General features: G+C 39.6%; 5 protein-coding genes across 5 annotated transcripts in view; 3 read left to right on the forward strand and 2 right to left on the reverse strand.

Annotated features, from left to right (window-relative positions):
- The window catches only part of LOC134663502 (SUN domain-containing ossification factor), a 91353-nt gene extending 89025 nt beyond the window's left edge, over positions 1-2328 (reverse strand). The window contains exons 1-2 of the mRNA XM_063519878.1: positions 2026-2328; positions 1734-1946 (exon numbers count right to left, since the gene is read on the reverse strand). Coding sequence (XP_063375948.1) covers positions 1734-1946; positions 2026-2084 — 272 coding nt within the window. The 5' untranslated portion in view covers positions 2085-2328. The remainder of the gene's footprint in view (positions 1-1733; positions 1947-2025) is intronic.
- Positions 2329-2742: 414 nt separating this feature from the next.
- On the forward strand, positions 2743-3650 carry LOC134664111 (oligosaccharyltransferase complex subunit ostc-A). The gene is made up of 2 exons (XM_063520699.1): positions 2743-2961; positions 3257-3650. Exons 1-2 carry the CDS (start codon positions 2823-2825, stop codon positions 3565-3567), a joined length of 450 nt encoding a protein of 149 aa, XP_063376769.1. The 5' UTR covers positions 2743-2822; the 3' UTR covers positions 3568-3650.
- Positions 3651-3841: 191 nt separating this feature from the next.
- On the reverse strand, positions 3842-7625 carry LOC134664112 (calcium and integrin-binding protein 1-like). The gene is made up of 5 exons (XM_063520701.1): positions 7415-7625; positions 7140-7174; positions 5817-6064; positions 5224-5425; positions 3842-4721 (listed from the first exon to the last, which is right to left on the reverse strand). Exons 1-5 carry the CDS (start codon positions 7565-7567, stop codon positions 4700-4702), a joined length of 660 nt encoding a protein of 219 aa, XP_063376771.1. The 5' UTR covers positions 7568-7625; the 3' UTR covers positions 3842-4699.
- A 1072-nt stretch (positions 7626-8697) lies between these two features.
- LOC134663390 (uncharacterized) lies at positions 8698-11008 on the forward strand. Its single transcript, XM_063519754.1, has 3 exons — positions 8698-9391; positions 9923-10159; positions 10794-11008. Exons 1-3 carry the CDS (start codon positions 8998-9000, stop codon positions 11006-11008), a joined length of 846 nt encoding a protein of 281 aa, XP_063375824.1. The 5' UTR covers positions 8698-8997.
- Positions 11009-14040: 3032 nt separating this feature from the next.
- LOC134664113 (adenylate kinase isoenzyme 1-like) lies at positions 14041-17120 on the forward strand. The gene is made up of 5 exons (XM_063520702.1): positions 14041-14200; positions 14852-15073; positions 15682-15840; positions 16171-16311; positions 16872-17120. The coding sequence occupies exons 1-5, from the start codon at positions 14168-14170 to the stop codon at positions 17067-17069; spliced, it is 753 nt and encodes a 250-aa protein (XP_063376772.1). The 5' UTR covers positions 14041-14167; the 3' UTR covers positions 17070-17120.
- Positions 17121-17471: the final 351 nt, after the last annotated feature.

The raw sequence follows: 17471 nt of genomic DNA on the forward strand, positions 1-17471 counted from the left end.
AACGATTAGAGTGCCGAGACATGGTTGTAAGATGAGACGGTCTGTGCACACCGGTTGCGTGTGCGTAGACGTGCACGTTGTAATATACAGATCCTATGATTGGCGGCACACTATAATGTCACTTTCCGAAGGACCAGTAGAGCTTAAGTAGAAAGAGAAGCATGTCTTTTCACTCGACATTACTCTTCTCTGAGAATTCCAATTTACGTAGGAGAGAGTATAAGAGTGAAAGCGAAAGCGGAGACATGCGACATAGACTTTTATTAAGACCGTAATGGCTCCTCTACACGATGGGCCAACGCCGGCCACTCCAAGGGACGCATTTATGCGTTAGAGGGAGCAAGTGATATTGCTATCTTATTCTACCGCATGGCGGCGTCCCTTGGAGTGGCTGGCGTTGGCCCATCGTGTAGAGGAGCCATAAGCGATGTGATGGTGATTTGCTACCAATTCCGTAGGTATAGCTATTTTCGCAACTCACGGGATATCCGTTCGGCCATTGAATTTGTTGTCGATAGTGATTAGAACTAAAAATAGGTATATATAATGTAGTTGACGTCTGACAAAGGTTTTGCAACCATTGTGAAAATGCGCTCGGTTGCGGTCGGTTCAAGGTCGTCAGAACAATAAAAAAGGTATTTAAATTTTCTAACAAACATTATGCATTTACATTCAATAGTAAAACATTCATCATACAGATTTCTGATACGAAGGATTGAAGGATTCTCGTGGACAAGACATTTGTTCCTGTTCTGCGTTATTAAGAATTTTCAATATTAAATTTGTTTGCAGTTGCTCTAAACTTTATAGTCTGCAATCTGCTAATTAATTTAATTGAAATTGAAAGTTTATGACATAATAACAACTCTACAGCCAGGCGGTCCTACTTATGTCTATATTTTATGTGTTGTTGTGAGTGAACATTGCTCGAAGAAAAAGAAATGAATGAAAAATTGAGGAATTGGTTTACACACTGGTATCAGTTACAGAAAGTATTACATATTATATCACAAGAAATCCAAACATAAATAAATTTACCTCTACTTCTTTCCAACACTGAAAATTAAAGATTTCATCTAATTGAGTAATGCTGTCATTCATATGGCCCTGAAACTGACACTAATTGACTGTCTTTCAACATAAAGTGCTTTGTTGAGAAACTATTTATATTACCACTACATATATTTAAAATTTTAAATTCCGAATATTACTTAGGCTTCCTACAATTCAACTCAAATACTATCTTAAAAAAAATTTAACTATACCTACACTTCATTATAATATTTAACACAACCCTCCTTTTTATAAACACGGTAAAAATATGCCAATAAACATTATTATCATTAAGTAATACGTCATTAATATGCCAAGGTGTGTATTTCCTGTGCATCAATGAATCATTATGCATTAGGTATTAGGTATAAACCATATTGTACAAATTCCGCAGACACAATATACTATAGGCAGTAGTAGAGTATGAAGTTCAATATATTTCATTTATTGTACTTACTGCAATTTAATTAGTCATATGCTTTTTGAAATATCAAAAATTTTAGTGCAAGTTTAATTAATTGCATTGTGTAATAAAATATGCCCAACATTTTGTATCAGTAACATTTGTTACAAAAAGGAATCATCAAAATGTTCATTTTTTTTTGTTCACTGTAAATTGATTTGTGCACTACATTGCACTCTCACTTTCATAGAAACTTTAACTTAGAAAAAGCACTTACCCGTCAGTTGTCACCGAATTCAGGGACAACGAATCAGCGATCAGCATCTCCAAGTTCTCAGCTGGTGCCTCATCCCGCGGCCCAGGGTCCGGAGCCTGGTCCTCTTCACTTACAGCACTGCGCTTCTGACTGACGTTGTGCAGCCCAGAGAGGTCCACGCTCCCCTCATCCCCCAGGTGACCTTCAGACACCACCAGCATAAACAACGCGCAACTGAAAACAAAAGAATCCAAGGTAACAACGAAATTACATATTATGTTACGCAAGCACCGAAAATCAATGCAAAAATTACCTCGACAGCACTGAAATTGTCAGCAGCGACGTGTAAATAACACACAAGCCGCCCTTCATCTTAATATCAGTGAGAAATCCAGAGTCCAGTTCATTTTGTGCGAAATATTCTCACTTAGCCATCGTTACAAATTTTTACACTGTATGCACTAACAGAGGTTCACACGAGACACACACTTTTAATAATAGATTTCACACATTCTACGGATTTCAGTAACAATATAAGGGCCAGCTGCCGCGGCAAGGTACGTTCCAACGAAATAAAATGGGGACGAACATTTGTTCAACCAATTTTACTGCAATCGAATAATTTTGACAGTTATGACAGTTACTTTTTTTTCTGAATACTTCATTCAATTGTCAAATCAAATTTCTGTCATTGGTTGTAATGTATAAGAATTATCGACCATATAAGCTGGTCCAATGAGAAACTGACATTTAATGCCATTGCCTCGTTGTGATTGGTCACAATATTCATAGCACTCCTTTACACGCACGTGATTTTATAAATACGGGAAACATAAGTTAAAGAATGACAATCGTTTTCATTGCAATCATATCTGCAACTTTAACAGATGGTATTTAGTGAATCCTTTCTAATTTATCATAATCACAAAAAATAGCAATGAAAATAAAAAGCTACGTTTTGATATGTTTACGTTTCATTCTACATCAAACTTTGCATCCATCATTGTGAATTTGTGACGCGCTCCAGCCGCGCTGCTCCTGTCATCTACGTCAACGGTTGGGTTGGAGTCTGCCTGGCTAGTTTTCTGTTTTTCCTCACAAATATACGAAATGGAAAGTTTATTCGCAATACCGTTTTCGGTATTAGAAATCCCTAATATCAAAATTAAAAAGCCGTCATGGCTTCAGGCTCCATCCGCGATGACTACTTTCTCATTGGTGCTACTCTCATACTTTTTGGTGACTGGAGGTTAGCGGCGTCTTGATTTCTATTTATTTTCTAATAAGACTATGTTACTGAGAGAAACTTATGTTAAATCCCTATTCAATCTTTCGTCCATTATGTTTTAGTTTAGTTACAGTTTTATTTTATTTAAAGTACTTTGCAATTTTGAAGACTTGCAGCTCATTAAAGTGTCAGTTCTCATTAACTCGATTCATTATCTCTCTGGGCGAAACTACTAAATTATCTAAAGACATTTATTTGTAAAGTTTAACATCTTGTAAGTCCCTTAAATGATTAAAGATATTTATCTATATTTCAGGTATAATCTATGATGTGATAGTGGAACCGCCCAGCGTCGGCTCAACGACCGACGAGCACGGCCACAGCCGGCCCGTGGCCTTCATGCCAAACAGAGTTAATGGCCAGTACATCATGGAAGGCCTAGCTTCATCCTTCCTCTTCTCCATGGGCGGCCTCGGCTTCATCATCCTCGACCGGACACATAACCCGTCTACACCTAAATTGAACAGAATCCTACTTATCTCAGTAGCATTCCTGTGTATCCTGGTTTCATTCTTCACAACCTGGATCTTTATGAGAATGAAGCTCCCAGGATATCTTCAGAATTAGAATTAAGATGAACTTTTTACAAATGATATCTTTTATATTTACTTAGTCTGTATTCTAAGTTGAATAAAATACTTTTTTACTTATCTGCATTTTAAATGCTAGGAACTACCATATAAAAATAAACTATCATAGGAATAAGGCTGACAGCCGGTAACTACCTACTACAGTTGCCAAAAGTATGTAAGTGAGTAGGGACCACAGGGACCATCTTCGATGCGAGAGGATCATTTTTCTAAATGGGAAAAGATGTACTAAACTACATTTCTTACTGAATAATTATGTATATTTGGCATAAGTAATAGAAATAACATTAATTATAAATTTACATACATTGATTGCACTATATTACTTAGTTTTTTGATAGCCTCAAGATAATTATATATCTAAAACACCAGTCACATGAAAATAGGAAATATAGAAATTAACTTTCATGAATACAAAATAAATATAGGGGTAAAGACTAAAGTAAGGACGCTGAGCATGAATAATTTGGTACCATGACCACCATTTCCTATCTCGCACGCGCGTACTGTCCCGCTCGTGATGCCGGCGCTCAATGCCACTGTGAGCGGGACAGCTGTGTAAATACGCGCGTGCGATAGAGATTCGAAATGTCGGGTCAATACACAGAATTAATTCTTTGTGCTTAACATCCTTATTTTAAACTAACTCTGCAACGACCACCCGTGTCAGCGCCTCTATAACCATAATATTTTTATAGAAACTTAATGTTTATGGTGACGCTTCACACTACATATGTTGCATTCCCAGTTGCTGAGACATACCATAATTTTTTAACTATACACTGACTTACAATAATGCCTTATAAACTACTTATAATTAGTATGAGATTCAAAATGTCATGTAGACTTGTATAGTCGGAATAGTACATAAGCAGTGTTATATAAGAATCATAAGGTAATTAACTCATTAAATACTCACAATTTCGGAGACAAATCAAATATTAAATTTGTGTTTTTCAGTTTATCTAATACTGCTATGTTTATTTTACGCGATTATTATACTCAAATAGTATCCTCGTACGCGGATTCAATTTCTTTAAGTAGTAATAGTACTAATAATAGTTTAAGTTGAGAAAAAATATTGGAAGACATTTTTCGTTGCTGTTTCGTTACAGTCGTATCCGGAACGTTCTGCAAAAAAAAAATCATTTAATTATCATTACCTTTCATCATGAATCATCGCTGATAGAGTCTGTTCGGAAAGAGAACAATGGAACTTTACGATCGGCCGCCTCATGCTTCATGTGCAATACGGCCCTTTCTATCAGAATTTCTGTTGAAATTTCAAATAAAATGGACCTTATTGCACTTAAACATAAGGACTCTTCTGTGATGCAAAGCCACTTATATACTTATACCAGGGGTGCGAAACTCCTGACTTCGGTCAAACTCTGCATCGGTCGGCTCAGCATTGCTCCAAGCAATTATTAGGGTTGGCACCACTTGACTTCCTTTTGCGTGCACGACCACAGATAAGAAAATCACTTGAATTTTGACAACATTAAATAGCCGAGAGGGATAGTGCCATATATTAGAAAGGGATAGCATGATTCGACCCTGAACCGCTGTCAAACTTCGGTTTTGTAGGAAGTTTCCTTTCTGTACTATTATTTATTCTATGCTTTATACTCACTGAGTGAAGTCGGAGCTCTTATCAATAATATGCTCAAACTCGGCAAAGCTGAGCGCGCCATCGTCATCCAGGTCGGCTTCTTCTAGAACGTTCTGCACCAGCTGTTGCAGCTCCGAGTCGGCCAGCTGTAGTTCTGGGCCGCAGAGTCGCTCGATCACTTCGCGAAGGTCGGAGACTCCTATCATGTCGTCGCCGTCGAAATCTGGGATGTTATGGTAAGATTTAGAAATAGGGTTTTTCCCTATAAGGTTTTTTTTTTAAATTTTTTTTACTTTCTGAAGGTCGGATTTTTCTTTGTGATGAATGAATTATCAAACATCAACTTTTACCAAGCAGAGTTGCCACTTAATATACCTACATTACCTACAGAGCTATATGTATAGAGCTATCTACATTGGCTGTCAAAATTGGAACCCTACTAATTCCATAGTAAACTCAATAATGCTTGTGTTTTCATGTTTTGTGTACTAACACAATTGAAAGCTAAATTTAAAATGGCATATAGATTTAACTGAAGGATATTTTTCTAACAATATGTAACAGGTAAATTAAATTGGGCATAAAGGCCTGAAATAAAAAAAATATATATTTACCAAAAATCCTAAAAGCATGCTCAGCTTTCACTGCCTTCGGGGCATTATCACTGAACACCGACATCATATCCAAGAAGTCCTCAAAAGTGCAGTCGCCATCGCTGCTTGAGCTGAACACTTTGCAGATCCGATCTCGGAATGGGTTGACCCGGAGCTCTGGGTACTGGAGTATTTTGGCCATCGGGAGCTTGGCATTTTTGTTGTGGCCAACCTTCTCTGGAGCCAGGGCTTTGAACCGAGTGTGGGCACTGAAATGCAATTCAGCACTTTTCAATATTCTATTCTTTCTTTCAATCTATTCATTATTTTCATTTGGGAGATAAAAGGTTTATTTTATGGTTTTATTATTATTATAGCCTTTATTTCGGAGTCTACAGTAAAAAAATCTTTTCCATTATATGTATTCTATCATTTGGGCCTTGGCCACTTTCTGTAGATCCGTTTGTCTCTCAACAAAGGCCTCTTTGTCCAGAGACCAAATTTTATGGTTTACATTTTGAAATTTGATTCCGATGTGCATTCTTATAATTTAGGCTCAGGCAAATTTGTAATGAAATCTAATCTATATATTTTTTTGCAAGTAGGCCTTGATGGTTCTATCACAAGTCAATACAACTGATGAGGATCCATTAAGTATTTTAATTTAAGGAAATTTTCAGTACCGGTACTGGTTGGTATTGTAATGTTACAAATCTCACTCAAGGGAAATACAAATGGGTATTGGTAAAGAATCTTCATACAAAGTGAGCAGTTTCAATTGCTCCTGAGTGTAGTTATGTTAGTATCTTTGGAATTAGATGTAAAGGTTGTTTTGAGTCCTGTAACTAAATCCACATAATTATAAAAATCTGGGAATAAACATATTTTACTTATTTATTAAATGGATATAAGAAACTGTGCAGTATGTGACTAGTCACTTCACAAGAAATAAAAACTTCCAAGGCATTTAGATGAAGTTAGGTTATTTTAACTTGTGTTTTTCTAATTCAGGTAATTCTGTAGGCGATTCCTACAATATTAGTGTTGAAAAAACTTACAAAAAAAATGCAACTGTTTATGCTTTCAATGCTTGATGCTGCATTGCTGTTTTGCAATATTTATGCTTAATATACCAAGTATTATATAAAACAGGAGCAGCCTATGACAGCCCATAGCAAAGTGCCATATTCAAACAAAAGGTAATCCTATTTTCAACGAGCATTATTTCAACAAGACAGTGGATGCAATCAAATTGAAGTCTTTGGTCTGAGAGTGAGAAGCAAGTCTTTGGTCTGAGAGTGTCACAAATGTAAGATAAAACTGTACGTATGGATTTATACTTACTATAACACTTCCTTCTTCGTAAAGTAAGTCAGGTCCTAAAAAAAAAAACAAATTGAATTTTAAAGATATTAATAATATTCATTTGCAATAGGGCAATGTTGCTCGTGGTCGTCGTGAATTTTTAGAGATAATTTTAACTAGGTCAAAGAACTTTTAAATATAAAAAGGAAAACACGTCTTTGTAACTAGGTCAAAGAACTTTTAATTAAGGAAAACACCGTACAATTCTGATTCATACAATTGGTCCAAATAGAAACGTAAGGTGTCAAGTTTACCTCGTAATCTTGAAGCTCCTCCTCAGTGAATTGGCTCTTTCCCTGGCCCATTTTGTAGAGGATACAAAGACAAAAGCAAACACCGGGTTTCTGGATAATTATGTAAACAGGTAATTTAGCGATGAATAATTGTACCCTTACAGCATTGTACATATAAACAAGCTATTCATCATAATCCAACGTATATGTTTCGATAAGGTACGTCGTGCGATTCGCGATTCGCAATTCTCGATTTGTGTCAGTTCTGACAGTGACACATGAGTAATGTTGCTGTGTGTAAAAAAAATATATGATCGAAGTTCGCAAATTGCGAGCATCCCTCTCTGTCACACTAAAGAAAAAGGTGCCTGCAATTTGCGGACTTTGGTGTTCGCGGTAGATCCTCTGAAGCCCCCTCCAGACTATGCGCGTGAATCGCTGTCTGCGAAAATCGACTCCACACTCGCGTTCGCGGCTTCGCCCGCGATCCACGCGCATAGTCTGGAGGGGGCTTGAGGTCTTTGACTAACCACTACGTCTTAGTCTCATTCGGACCAAATAGAACGCGGGCATGAGTTAGAACGAGAAAAAGATACAACTGTGTACGGCGGATGTTTCCAAGATCCATGGTTTGGTTCGACCGTGTGTTACGCATTATGGTAAAAAAACATAAAAAACGAGTCAAGTGTTGCCATTGAACGTTTAAAAATAAAGCTCTTGTCATTGTTGACAGTGATGTTAAACTGAAACATAACTGAAACGAAATATAAAACTTTACTCAGAGCAAAAGCACAGAATAAATAATACATAGTACCTACTAGGTACAGAAGACTCACTCCCTAACAAAACGCGTTTGTTACGATCAGCACAGATATGGCCGCTAGATGGCGACAGCGCCACGCGCGGCTTACGGCAAACACCAAAATTGGGGCCGAACGGATGTACTTTTAGCTACCTGTAGCAAAGCGACGAAATCGCGGAGTGAGCCACGCCTGGCAAAAGTTTAATAAGTTTCCGTTTTCGGTGTGTGGTGGTAAAAACCGTGGATACAAACCGCGGTGCTTTAAAGAGCAGAAAAAACCTTTGTCGGAAAAATACAAAAACTAAAAATTCGGTCATGATCCTTATCATACCCAGCATATCATACCCACGTAGTGATTATATTCTCTATTTGATCATACCTATACACCTATCAAATCAAATTCTGAATCAAAATAAATGTTACAGCTTCTATATACTTGGCAAGGCCTAAATAGGTCAAAATCAAAACAATCATCAGATCAACTGATACAATGATTGTCATCATCAGGTACGTTGACGGCTGGACGCTATTGTATTGCATCAATCAGTTTGTCGGCTACTCGCATTTATGAATTATGTGTGATAGCCACTGTGATCCTGTGTAACGCTTTGCTTTTTGAGTTTGCTAACCGTATGTGCGCTGTACACTTTAAATAAAAGTTGGTAGAGGACAGCAAATAGTCAAAGTGCATGATGCTTTACAACGAATAGGTAACTTAAGTACTTACTAGTCAAGTTTTCCAATATAAGAATGCAGTGCGACTTCCGTGTAATCAACTGACTTGGAAACAAACCAGTACCTAATGAAGATAATGTCTCACGTGTTCCTTTTAATAATACCATCCTCTCTAATCATAACAACAAGTGCAAACACAAAATGCTCCAGCGAAACCACTCCCGTCGTCCCCAAATATTACAAAATGGAAAAATGCCAAAGGTCCAAACTTGGCGTTGCTGCAAAAGCCAACTACACCACTTTAACCAGCTGCCAGCGGCTTGGCATCGAGAAGAAGGCGTTGGCTTTAAACTTCGTGCCACCGGAAGTGTTAAGAAAGACAGGGAAAAAGAAGAAGGATAATGAAAGTGAACCTCTGGAGTATACGTGTGAGGTCCTGAAGTGTGCTGAGGTAGATGGGGGTTTATCTTTAGTCAATGATTCGAGATATGACTATTATAGCATTTACGCTAAACCCGTTCGTAAGTAACTATTTAATTATCATCCATCTTGGTAAAAGAAGGCGTATAGGTGTATTTTTACCATAAATTAATAGGTTAAACGGACACTGCAGTGAAAGCAACGCCTTCGGCTCTTCATGCACATGCTCTCGATTTCATCATTAACACAAAAGCGATTTGAGCCATTATATCTTGTATATCTTAGGTAATAGAGTCTAGTGATATTGTAACACATTTTAGTTAAAAAAATATTTAATTGATTACTCCTAATTATTGTTACCTACTCTTAATTTACTTTAAGTCATGTTATGCTTGTCACATAAAATTTATAACTTGATTTGTTACAAATATTTTTGCGATACCCTACTAGGGTCCATGTGCCTGTATGTTACTATGTAGTCTACTCGTATGTAATATAATTATGTACATTGGATGCAAAATAAAGATCTCTATCTCTATCTATAAAGTTATATGGTGGTATGGCGTGTGGTATGGTGACTGTCACTGAAAAGTGTGCAGAGTCAGCTGGATTCTATTTTACCTTTATTTCAGTGCATATAAACTCTACATGCATCCCAGCCACCGGAATGTTCTTCCTTACCCCCACCAAACTCAACTACACGGATGCGCGCACCGCCTGTCGAAACATGAGCGGGGTCCTAGCCGATACGGCTAGCGAGCAACGGACGGATGCTCTCGCGCAGATGTTGGCCGGCGCGGGAGTGGATGCGGCGCTTGTTGCGCTGCGGAGAAGCAATGCTAGCAACAGCATGTTTATAGGAGCCAATGGTACTGTTATAGGGCGGCCTCCGTTGGAGTTTCGAAGAAAACTCTTGAATACAACCCAAACAGTTTACCAAACCCAGGTATCGTCTTGGGTCGTCCCACTCAAGTTCTTAAATTCAATTCTGCTTTCGTCACTCATTCTACATTGAAAGCCACCGACGATTGTGACGAATGTAGCATGAGTGACGAAAGCAGAATAGGACTAATTTAAGAACTTGACGAAAAACGAATGGGACGACCCAAGACGATACCTAAACCCAAAATACTCTATGTTAAAGAGTAAATTACGAGTGGCCATGTTTTTACTATTATTCGAATTTTTATACAGTAATATTGCTGTCAATGCTCCACCTACATTTTAGTTTTACGGTAAGCAAAATAATTATGAATGTATATAACAGTACGTTATTGCCTAGTAGACATACATGGCCAACTCTGCGAATGGGCCGAGTAAGTGTACTTAACCCCCACCAAACTCAACTATACTTTTCACATAATTGTATGAAGGTGACATTTGTCACCGTACTGCACCCAAGCGGACGGGTGGATTTAATGTCTAATGACATTCTTTACCAGTGGTAAGTTGGTAACCCTCGTGGTAAATGTAATAAATGACCAAACGATCCTATTTTAACAGGAGACTCGCTAGACTGCACGACGTACCGAGCCTGGGCGCCCGGGCACCCGCGGCGGCGACACGACAGGTTCAACTGCGTCGTAGTCACTCGCCAGAAGACCTGGAGGTCCACATCCTGCAAGGACAAGTACCAAGCGCTCTGTGAGCTGAACCCTGGAGGACCTTATAAGCGAGGCTCTTTATTCTCCTCACTGATGCCTCCTAACAGTGAGTAAAGACACTCACTGTTCTTGACAGATTCTTTAGTAATCTGGGGGCCTACCGCGAAAACTAAAACTTCGCAAATTACGGGGATCTTTCTCCTTTACTCTCATTAAGACGTAATTAGAGTGACAGAGAAAAATGGCCGCAATTGACGAACTTCGTCTTTCGCGGTTATAGCCCAGCTTTCTTAAGTCAATGTTGTTGCATTGCATCATCTTCCTTACGCTGTCCCGTTGTACTCATTCACTAGAAGACCTGGACATAAACTGCCTACAAGAAAAAGTACCAGGCGCTCTGTGAACTCAACCCTGGAGGACCTTATGAAAGAGACTCCACATTTGCATGATTAGTGCCCCCTAATTAACAGTTAGTATCTTAGCAATTTCCTTATAAGTCAATGCTGTTACATTCCAGTATGAGCGACAGAGGAGCGAAATATACGTTTATTTCAGTGTTTGTTCGAATTATCTTCTGTAGTCATTTACAGAAAAAACAATTTTTCAGGTACCGAAACACCTGCACAGAACGAAGATTGAAAATCGGCTAACATAATAAAGACCCACTAAAACTTTACGAAAATTGTTTTTTTACTTGTATTCTAAGAGGAGTAAAAAAAATTGATGGACGATCGAGACTGTTATCACCAGGGATGCGACGATATGATGTCATCGCCCAAATGTACTAAGCCCCCAATGCCCCCATGCACGGGAGATTTTTCACCGCGCGTTAAAAAGCGTTTGAATGACACAAATGGATATCCATGTATGTATTCACACGACAACGGTGGCGCTTTTTAACAAGCGTTGTTGGATTTTCGACTTTAAGCCTTGGTCGTTAAAGCGAATTTAGAGTGCGGACACATTCAAGCGCTTTCTTAACGCGCGTTGAAAAAGCTCCCGTGCGAATGGGGGCTAATAGACCGGGAGATAGTGACACATTTTACTGGGTCATTTGTACCAGTATGGCGGTTCGTCAGGGGTCTAAGTACGTAATGAACGACATAAAAATGATGGTCATAGCGCTGGTACCGGCGGCCCAATCGCGTGGGCGTTAGTCGAACGTGTCGGATAAAATACGAGTGTCGAACGATTTGTTCCACAAAAATCCTCGTATTTTCCGATAGTCCATAAAAAAGAAGTACAGAGGTAGCGTAATGCCATACTTCTCCGGTGTGACTTACAGCCCGCCATACTGAGGCGAACACATTAATTAAAAAAAAACAATTCAATCATTTGTGCCAAGCTAATTTTTGCACAGGTGATCATCGTCGAGCAGCCATTCATGGACATCACCATGCCATACTTTTGGGATGGTTCCAAATGGCCGCCATACCGCCGCAAGGGAGTTAATTTTTTTTATTGCTAAACGATTTGTACCATCTTGAAATTTTTTTTCAAGACTTTCTGTGTGATCATAAATGGAAATCTCATAATGCCATACATGTAGGAGGTGGCAAATGTGTACAATATTTTTATTTTATTTCAAGTATGGTGCCCCTTTTTCCCCCTATTAGAAGTATGGCAAATATAATAATGGTCACATTGCATCATATAATTTTCAAAAATCCAAATGCCATACTGGTATGTACAAATCGTCAAAAAAAAAATTTTTTGTTTTAAGTCTTGGCTTAAGTCTCACAGTCGTCCGCCCCGTAGTTATAATCTGGAAAATTTTTTTTAAGGTATAATTGTATCCAAACAAACAGAATATGATGATGCCATTCTGTAAAAAATGATTTTACGTATACATAGTCGTATTTTTGAAACGTGTCGATTAAATAAGTTTTTCAAGTATGGCAGCACTTTTTCTTCCTACTATGGCAATTATAATAACGGTCACATTTTATCAAATACTTTCCAAAAATTTAAATGCAATACTGGTACAAATCGTTTAGCAAAAAAAAAATTAACTCCCTTGCGGCGGTATGGCGGCCATTTGGAACCGTCCGAAGAGTATGGCATGGTGATGTCCATGAATGGCTGCTCGACGATGATCACCTGTGCAAAAATTAGCTTGGCACAAATGGTTGAATAGTTTTTTTTTTATTAATGTGTTCGCCTCAGTATGGCGGGCTGTAAGTCACACCGGAGAAGTATGGCATTACGCTACCGCCTACTTCTTTTTTATGGACTATCGGAAAATATGAGGATTTTTGTGGAACAAATCGTTCGACACTCGTATTTTATCCGACACGTTCGACTAACGCCCACGCGATTGGGCCGCCGGTACCAGCGCTATGACCATCATTTTTATGTCGTTCATTACGTACTTAGACCCCTGACGAACCGCCATACTGGTACAAATTACCCAGTAAAATGTGTCACTATCTCCCGGTCTATAATGCTTCGAAACGAAAGCAAATTAATAATATGCGTGGCAGCACTGGCCACATTTTTTTTTACCATCGGGCCTCTACACACCTTGGTGATATATTGGCCCAACTTGTCGGAACCGACGTTGTTCATAGAAAAAATAAAAAATAAAATAGAGACAGAGGGGCTATCGCGAAAACCGAAATTCGCAAATTGCGGGGATCTTTCTCTTTTACTCCAATGAAGGTGTAATTAGAGTGACAGAGAAAAATGCACGCAATTTGCGAACTTCGATTTTCGCGGTTATAGCCCTGTGCGGAAAGAGAAGACTCTAGTTTTTTCTAATAAACGTGATCTACACGATTTGGACTTTTCGTCTTAGGTCACAGAATAACTAATAGTACTACTATATATACTGGGTCAAGCAGAGCTTGTCAGTAGAAAAAGGCGGCAAATTTGAAAAATGTAGGCGCGAAGGGATATCGTCTCATAGAAGGGATATCGTCTGTAAGGTCCAACCGATAGCCGATCAAACGACTTTGTCAGTAGAAAAAGGCGCGAAATTCAAATTATCTATGAAACGATATCCTTTCGCGCATACATTTTTCAAATTCGCCGCCTTTTCTAATGATAAGATCTGCTTGACCAACTATATGATTCTGTAAAAAGGTTTGAATAGGCCAGACAATGTCCTTACTGGCCAGCTACCGCCGTAATTCGAAAACCGTCACTAATCTAGACGTTACCCATTTCAAAATAGTGTCATCTGTATTGGCAATGTCATTATATTTCACAAACTTTATTGGATATTAATTATTATTAGTTTACAATTCTACTTGTAATTAGTTTGTAGCCATAATGGGCTGTTTATCTTCAAAGTCTGAGAATGAGGTATGTTTCCTTATATTAAGGTAATATATATATTTTTGTTTGTGTTCTGTAACAACTCAGGGTACCAGACACACGTTTATCAGAGTTGGAATAGGTACCACAAGATCCAACTTTCTCATGGCAGTCATCTACAAAGGCATGGGTACAGTCAGCAGTGAAAGTAGCGGATCAGACGACGCGCCAAATGTATTTACCATTCTCTAATAGCTTAACAAAAAGGGACATATATATGTCTCTATATGTAGAGCAAATAATGTTGCACTAGAACTGTAGAAATCTATCTCAATCTCAGGTTGTTTGCACGTTGTTTCATCGCTAACTATTGATGCTTATTTGCTGACTGTACCTATTTGGTAAAGAAGAGATGCTTTCCACATAGATTTTCGTACATTTCACCCGATTATTGCTACGTCTATTGCACGCGCATAATTATTTTCTGTCAAGCTCGCACAGTGACGAGGCACGCTCTGTGTGGACCCGGCTATTGTGACAACCGGCATCACTACAAATTTTTATATTAAGGAAATATTTTCCGATTCCGACAAGACCCAAAACTTGCGACCTTTCGGCGCAAACCGAAAAAGAATAGGACGTCCTATTGGTCGCAAAGGAAGCGGTGAATTTTTCCTTGTAATATCCACTAACTTGTAGGATGAAGGCGTATACGACATGACGCCCATCAGAAACCTGCCAGTCATCTTCGTGAATGGCGTCCCCGGCGCCGGGAACCAGACGGTGGCGCAGACCATCTCCAACATCACTGGCTACACCATGATCAGGCCTGGCGAGCTGGTGCGCGCCGAGGCCGAGAAGGACACGGCCCGGGGCCGGCTGATAGCTGACCGGTTGAATGCGCAGGACGAGGTTCCCGAGGTATCTATCTCCAACATTACCGCCTTCACCATGATCAGGCCTGTCGAGCTAGTACGCGCCGAGGCCGAGAAGGACACGGCCCGGGGCCGGCTGATAGCTGACCGGCTGAATGCGCAGGACGAGGTTCCCGAGGTATCTAAACCATCTACAATATCACTGGCTACACCATGATCAGGCTTGGCGAGTTGGTGCGCGCCGAGGCCGAGAAGGACACGGCCCGGGGCCGGCTGATAGCTGACCAGCTAAAAGCTCAAATGTACAATGTTCCCGAGGTATCGAGAATCTCCTATTTTGAATCCCATGTGAATATTCCTTTATCTACTTAATCTCTCTTTTAGTGCCTCTTCAACTAGTAAAGGTTGGCATTCAGTCTGTTCGCATGTTTATCCCCGTCTTTTGCAAAGTTGAAAAACTCATCGGCAAATCCGGTTCTGTCTATTTATTTGTTATTTGATAGTCGTTTGCTGAATGGACATAGGTACGGCCGTATGCCCACGCCCATGGATATACGCAACATCAAACTTTGCTATAAGTATCATATACTCCAAACTATACCCAAACGTAGGTAAATATTGTAAATCAAAAGCAACTTTATGGTATGTCCACAGCAACTGACGGTGGACCTGATCAAGGAAGAAATGCTGCAGCAGCAGGACTGCAAGGGCTTCATCCTGGTGGGCTTCCCCAAGAGCTCCCGCATGTCCAGCATGTTCCACCGCCAGGTCAAGTGGCCGGAGAAGATCGTCGCGCTGGAAGTTGATAATGAGGTATTCCACCATTTTATTTCATTTTTGTTGGACTGTGGATAAGGATTGTAACTTCAAATAACCTCAAATGCTGACCAGCAATGGCTAGTGTTGGTTAAGACTCGAGGCCTCGGAACTTAAAAAAGACTCGAAAGTTTTTTTAAGCGCAGAGTTAAGAAAAAACGTGTCGATTTCTTCAAATATAGACTAAATAAATTCTAAACTAAGTTCCTAACAACACACAACACAACTGCTCGCCGCGCCGTCGGCTATGGGTAGCAGCCTGGACCTGGTTCCCTCAGAAGAAAAAAGATAAGATAATAACGATAAAAAAATTGTCTTGATTGACAGGTGGCAGCTACGCGACTCCAGGCGAAACTATCGGAACTGGGCAGACCAGAGTCGGACATAAACTCCGCGAGGCAGATCGTCAGGGAAGCAGCGCACAAAGTCAAGAGCGTGCACAAACGGCTGGGAGGACATATTGTCACGGTAAGTACGTGTGGAGTTCTGTCGGAACTGGGCTATAACCGCGAAAATCGAAGTTCGCAAATTGCGGGGATCTTTCTCTTTTACTCCAATGACGGGGTAATTAGAGTGATAGAGAAAAATCCCCGCAATTTGCTAACCTCGGTTTTCGCGGTAGACCCTCTGGGCAGACTAGAGTCGGACATAAATTCCGCGAGGCAGATCATTAGGAAAGCGGCGCATAAAATCATGAGGTGTTTTAAGATCGTGAACACTAATACCTACGTACCAACAATTTCCATAGCAATTTGGTATGTCTTCATTATTAGTAAGGTCAATGTGGCAAATTCCATGGGCATTCCGTCCACTAGCGTTTTTCTCGAACAACGAACAAAAGTGATAATTTCATCGACAAAACAGCAAAGCAGCGATTGCTTTTAGTTTCAGCAATCAAAATCAAATGTTTTTTTTCTACGATTGAAAGTTAGAGAAATATATGCTCGTGGACAGAATAGCCACTATGACGGAATTTTAATGTAGTATTTTATGATTCTAGTGGCATTTTCTGTTTTCAAATCTTCCAGCTGGATAGCTCTAGTAACCCGAAAGCGCTGGCGTCTACTCTAGAAGAGATCCTGTCGGATATGCTGGAGACCAAAGAAGAGCAGGACGGGGAGGGGAGCCAATCGCAACAGGAAAGCCAGGGGTCACAGGAAAGCCAAGCGAGACAGGAAAACCAGGGGAGACAGGAAGAGACCCGCGCTGAGGTCACGGCCAGTTAGGGTATTGGGATTGTGATCTTTTTAAAATAATTTATTGTACGAGTTTTTCAATGAGGTGTTTTATTGCGTTTTTTAGTTATCCTTGACAACTTGCCTGTGACGAGGTGCTCACAAATATCTGACCAGATATTTTTGAGCACCTCGGTTGGTCCTATTTATCTGATGACGACTGTAGGTACATCATTTTAGTGTGGTAAGTATAATACAAGATTTCAAAGGTCCACCCAAAGAGTATAATCATAGTATAATTATGGTCAACCCGCTATGACATCAGAATGGCCGATGGATCTTTTATGGAATAAGCTCATTTTAAGAAAGAGTTATATAAATATTTTGTTGTAATTGACTGAGGTCCGCCATTTTGACGCTCACCAAAGCTTAGTTCCGAACGTTCATCCGAAA

This window comes from Cydia fagiglandana, chromosome 4 (assembly GCF_963556715.1).
Source record: "Cydia fagiglandana chromosome 4, ilCydFagi1.1, whole genome shotgun sequence".
Classification (NCBI taxonomy): Eukaryota; Metazoa; Arthropoda; class Insecta; order Lepidoptera; family Tortricidae; genus Cydia; species Cydia fagiglandana.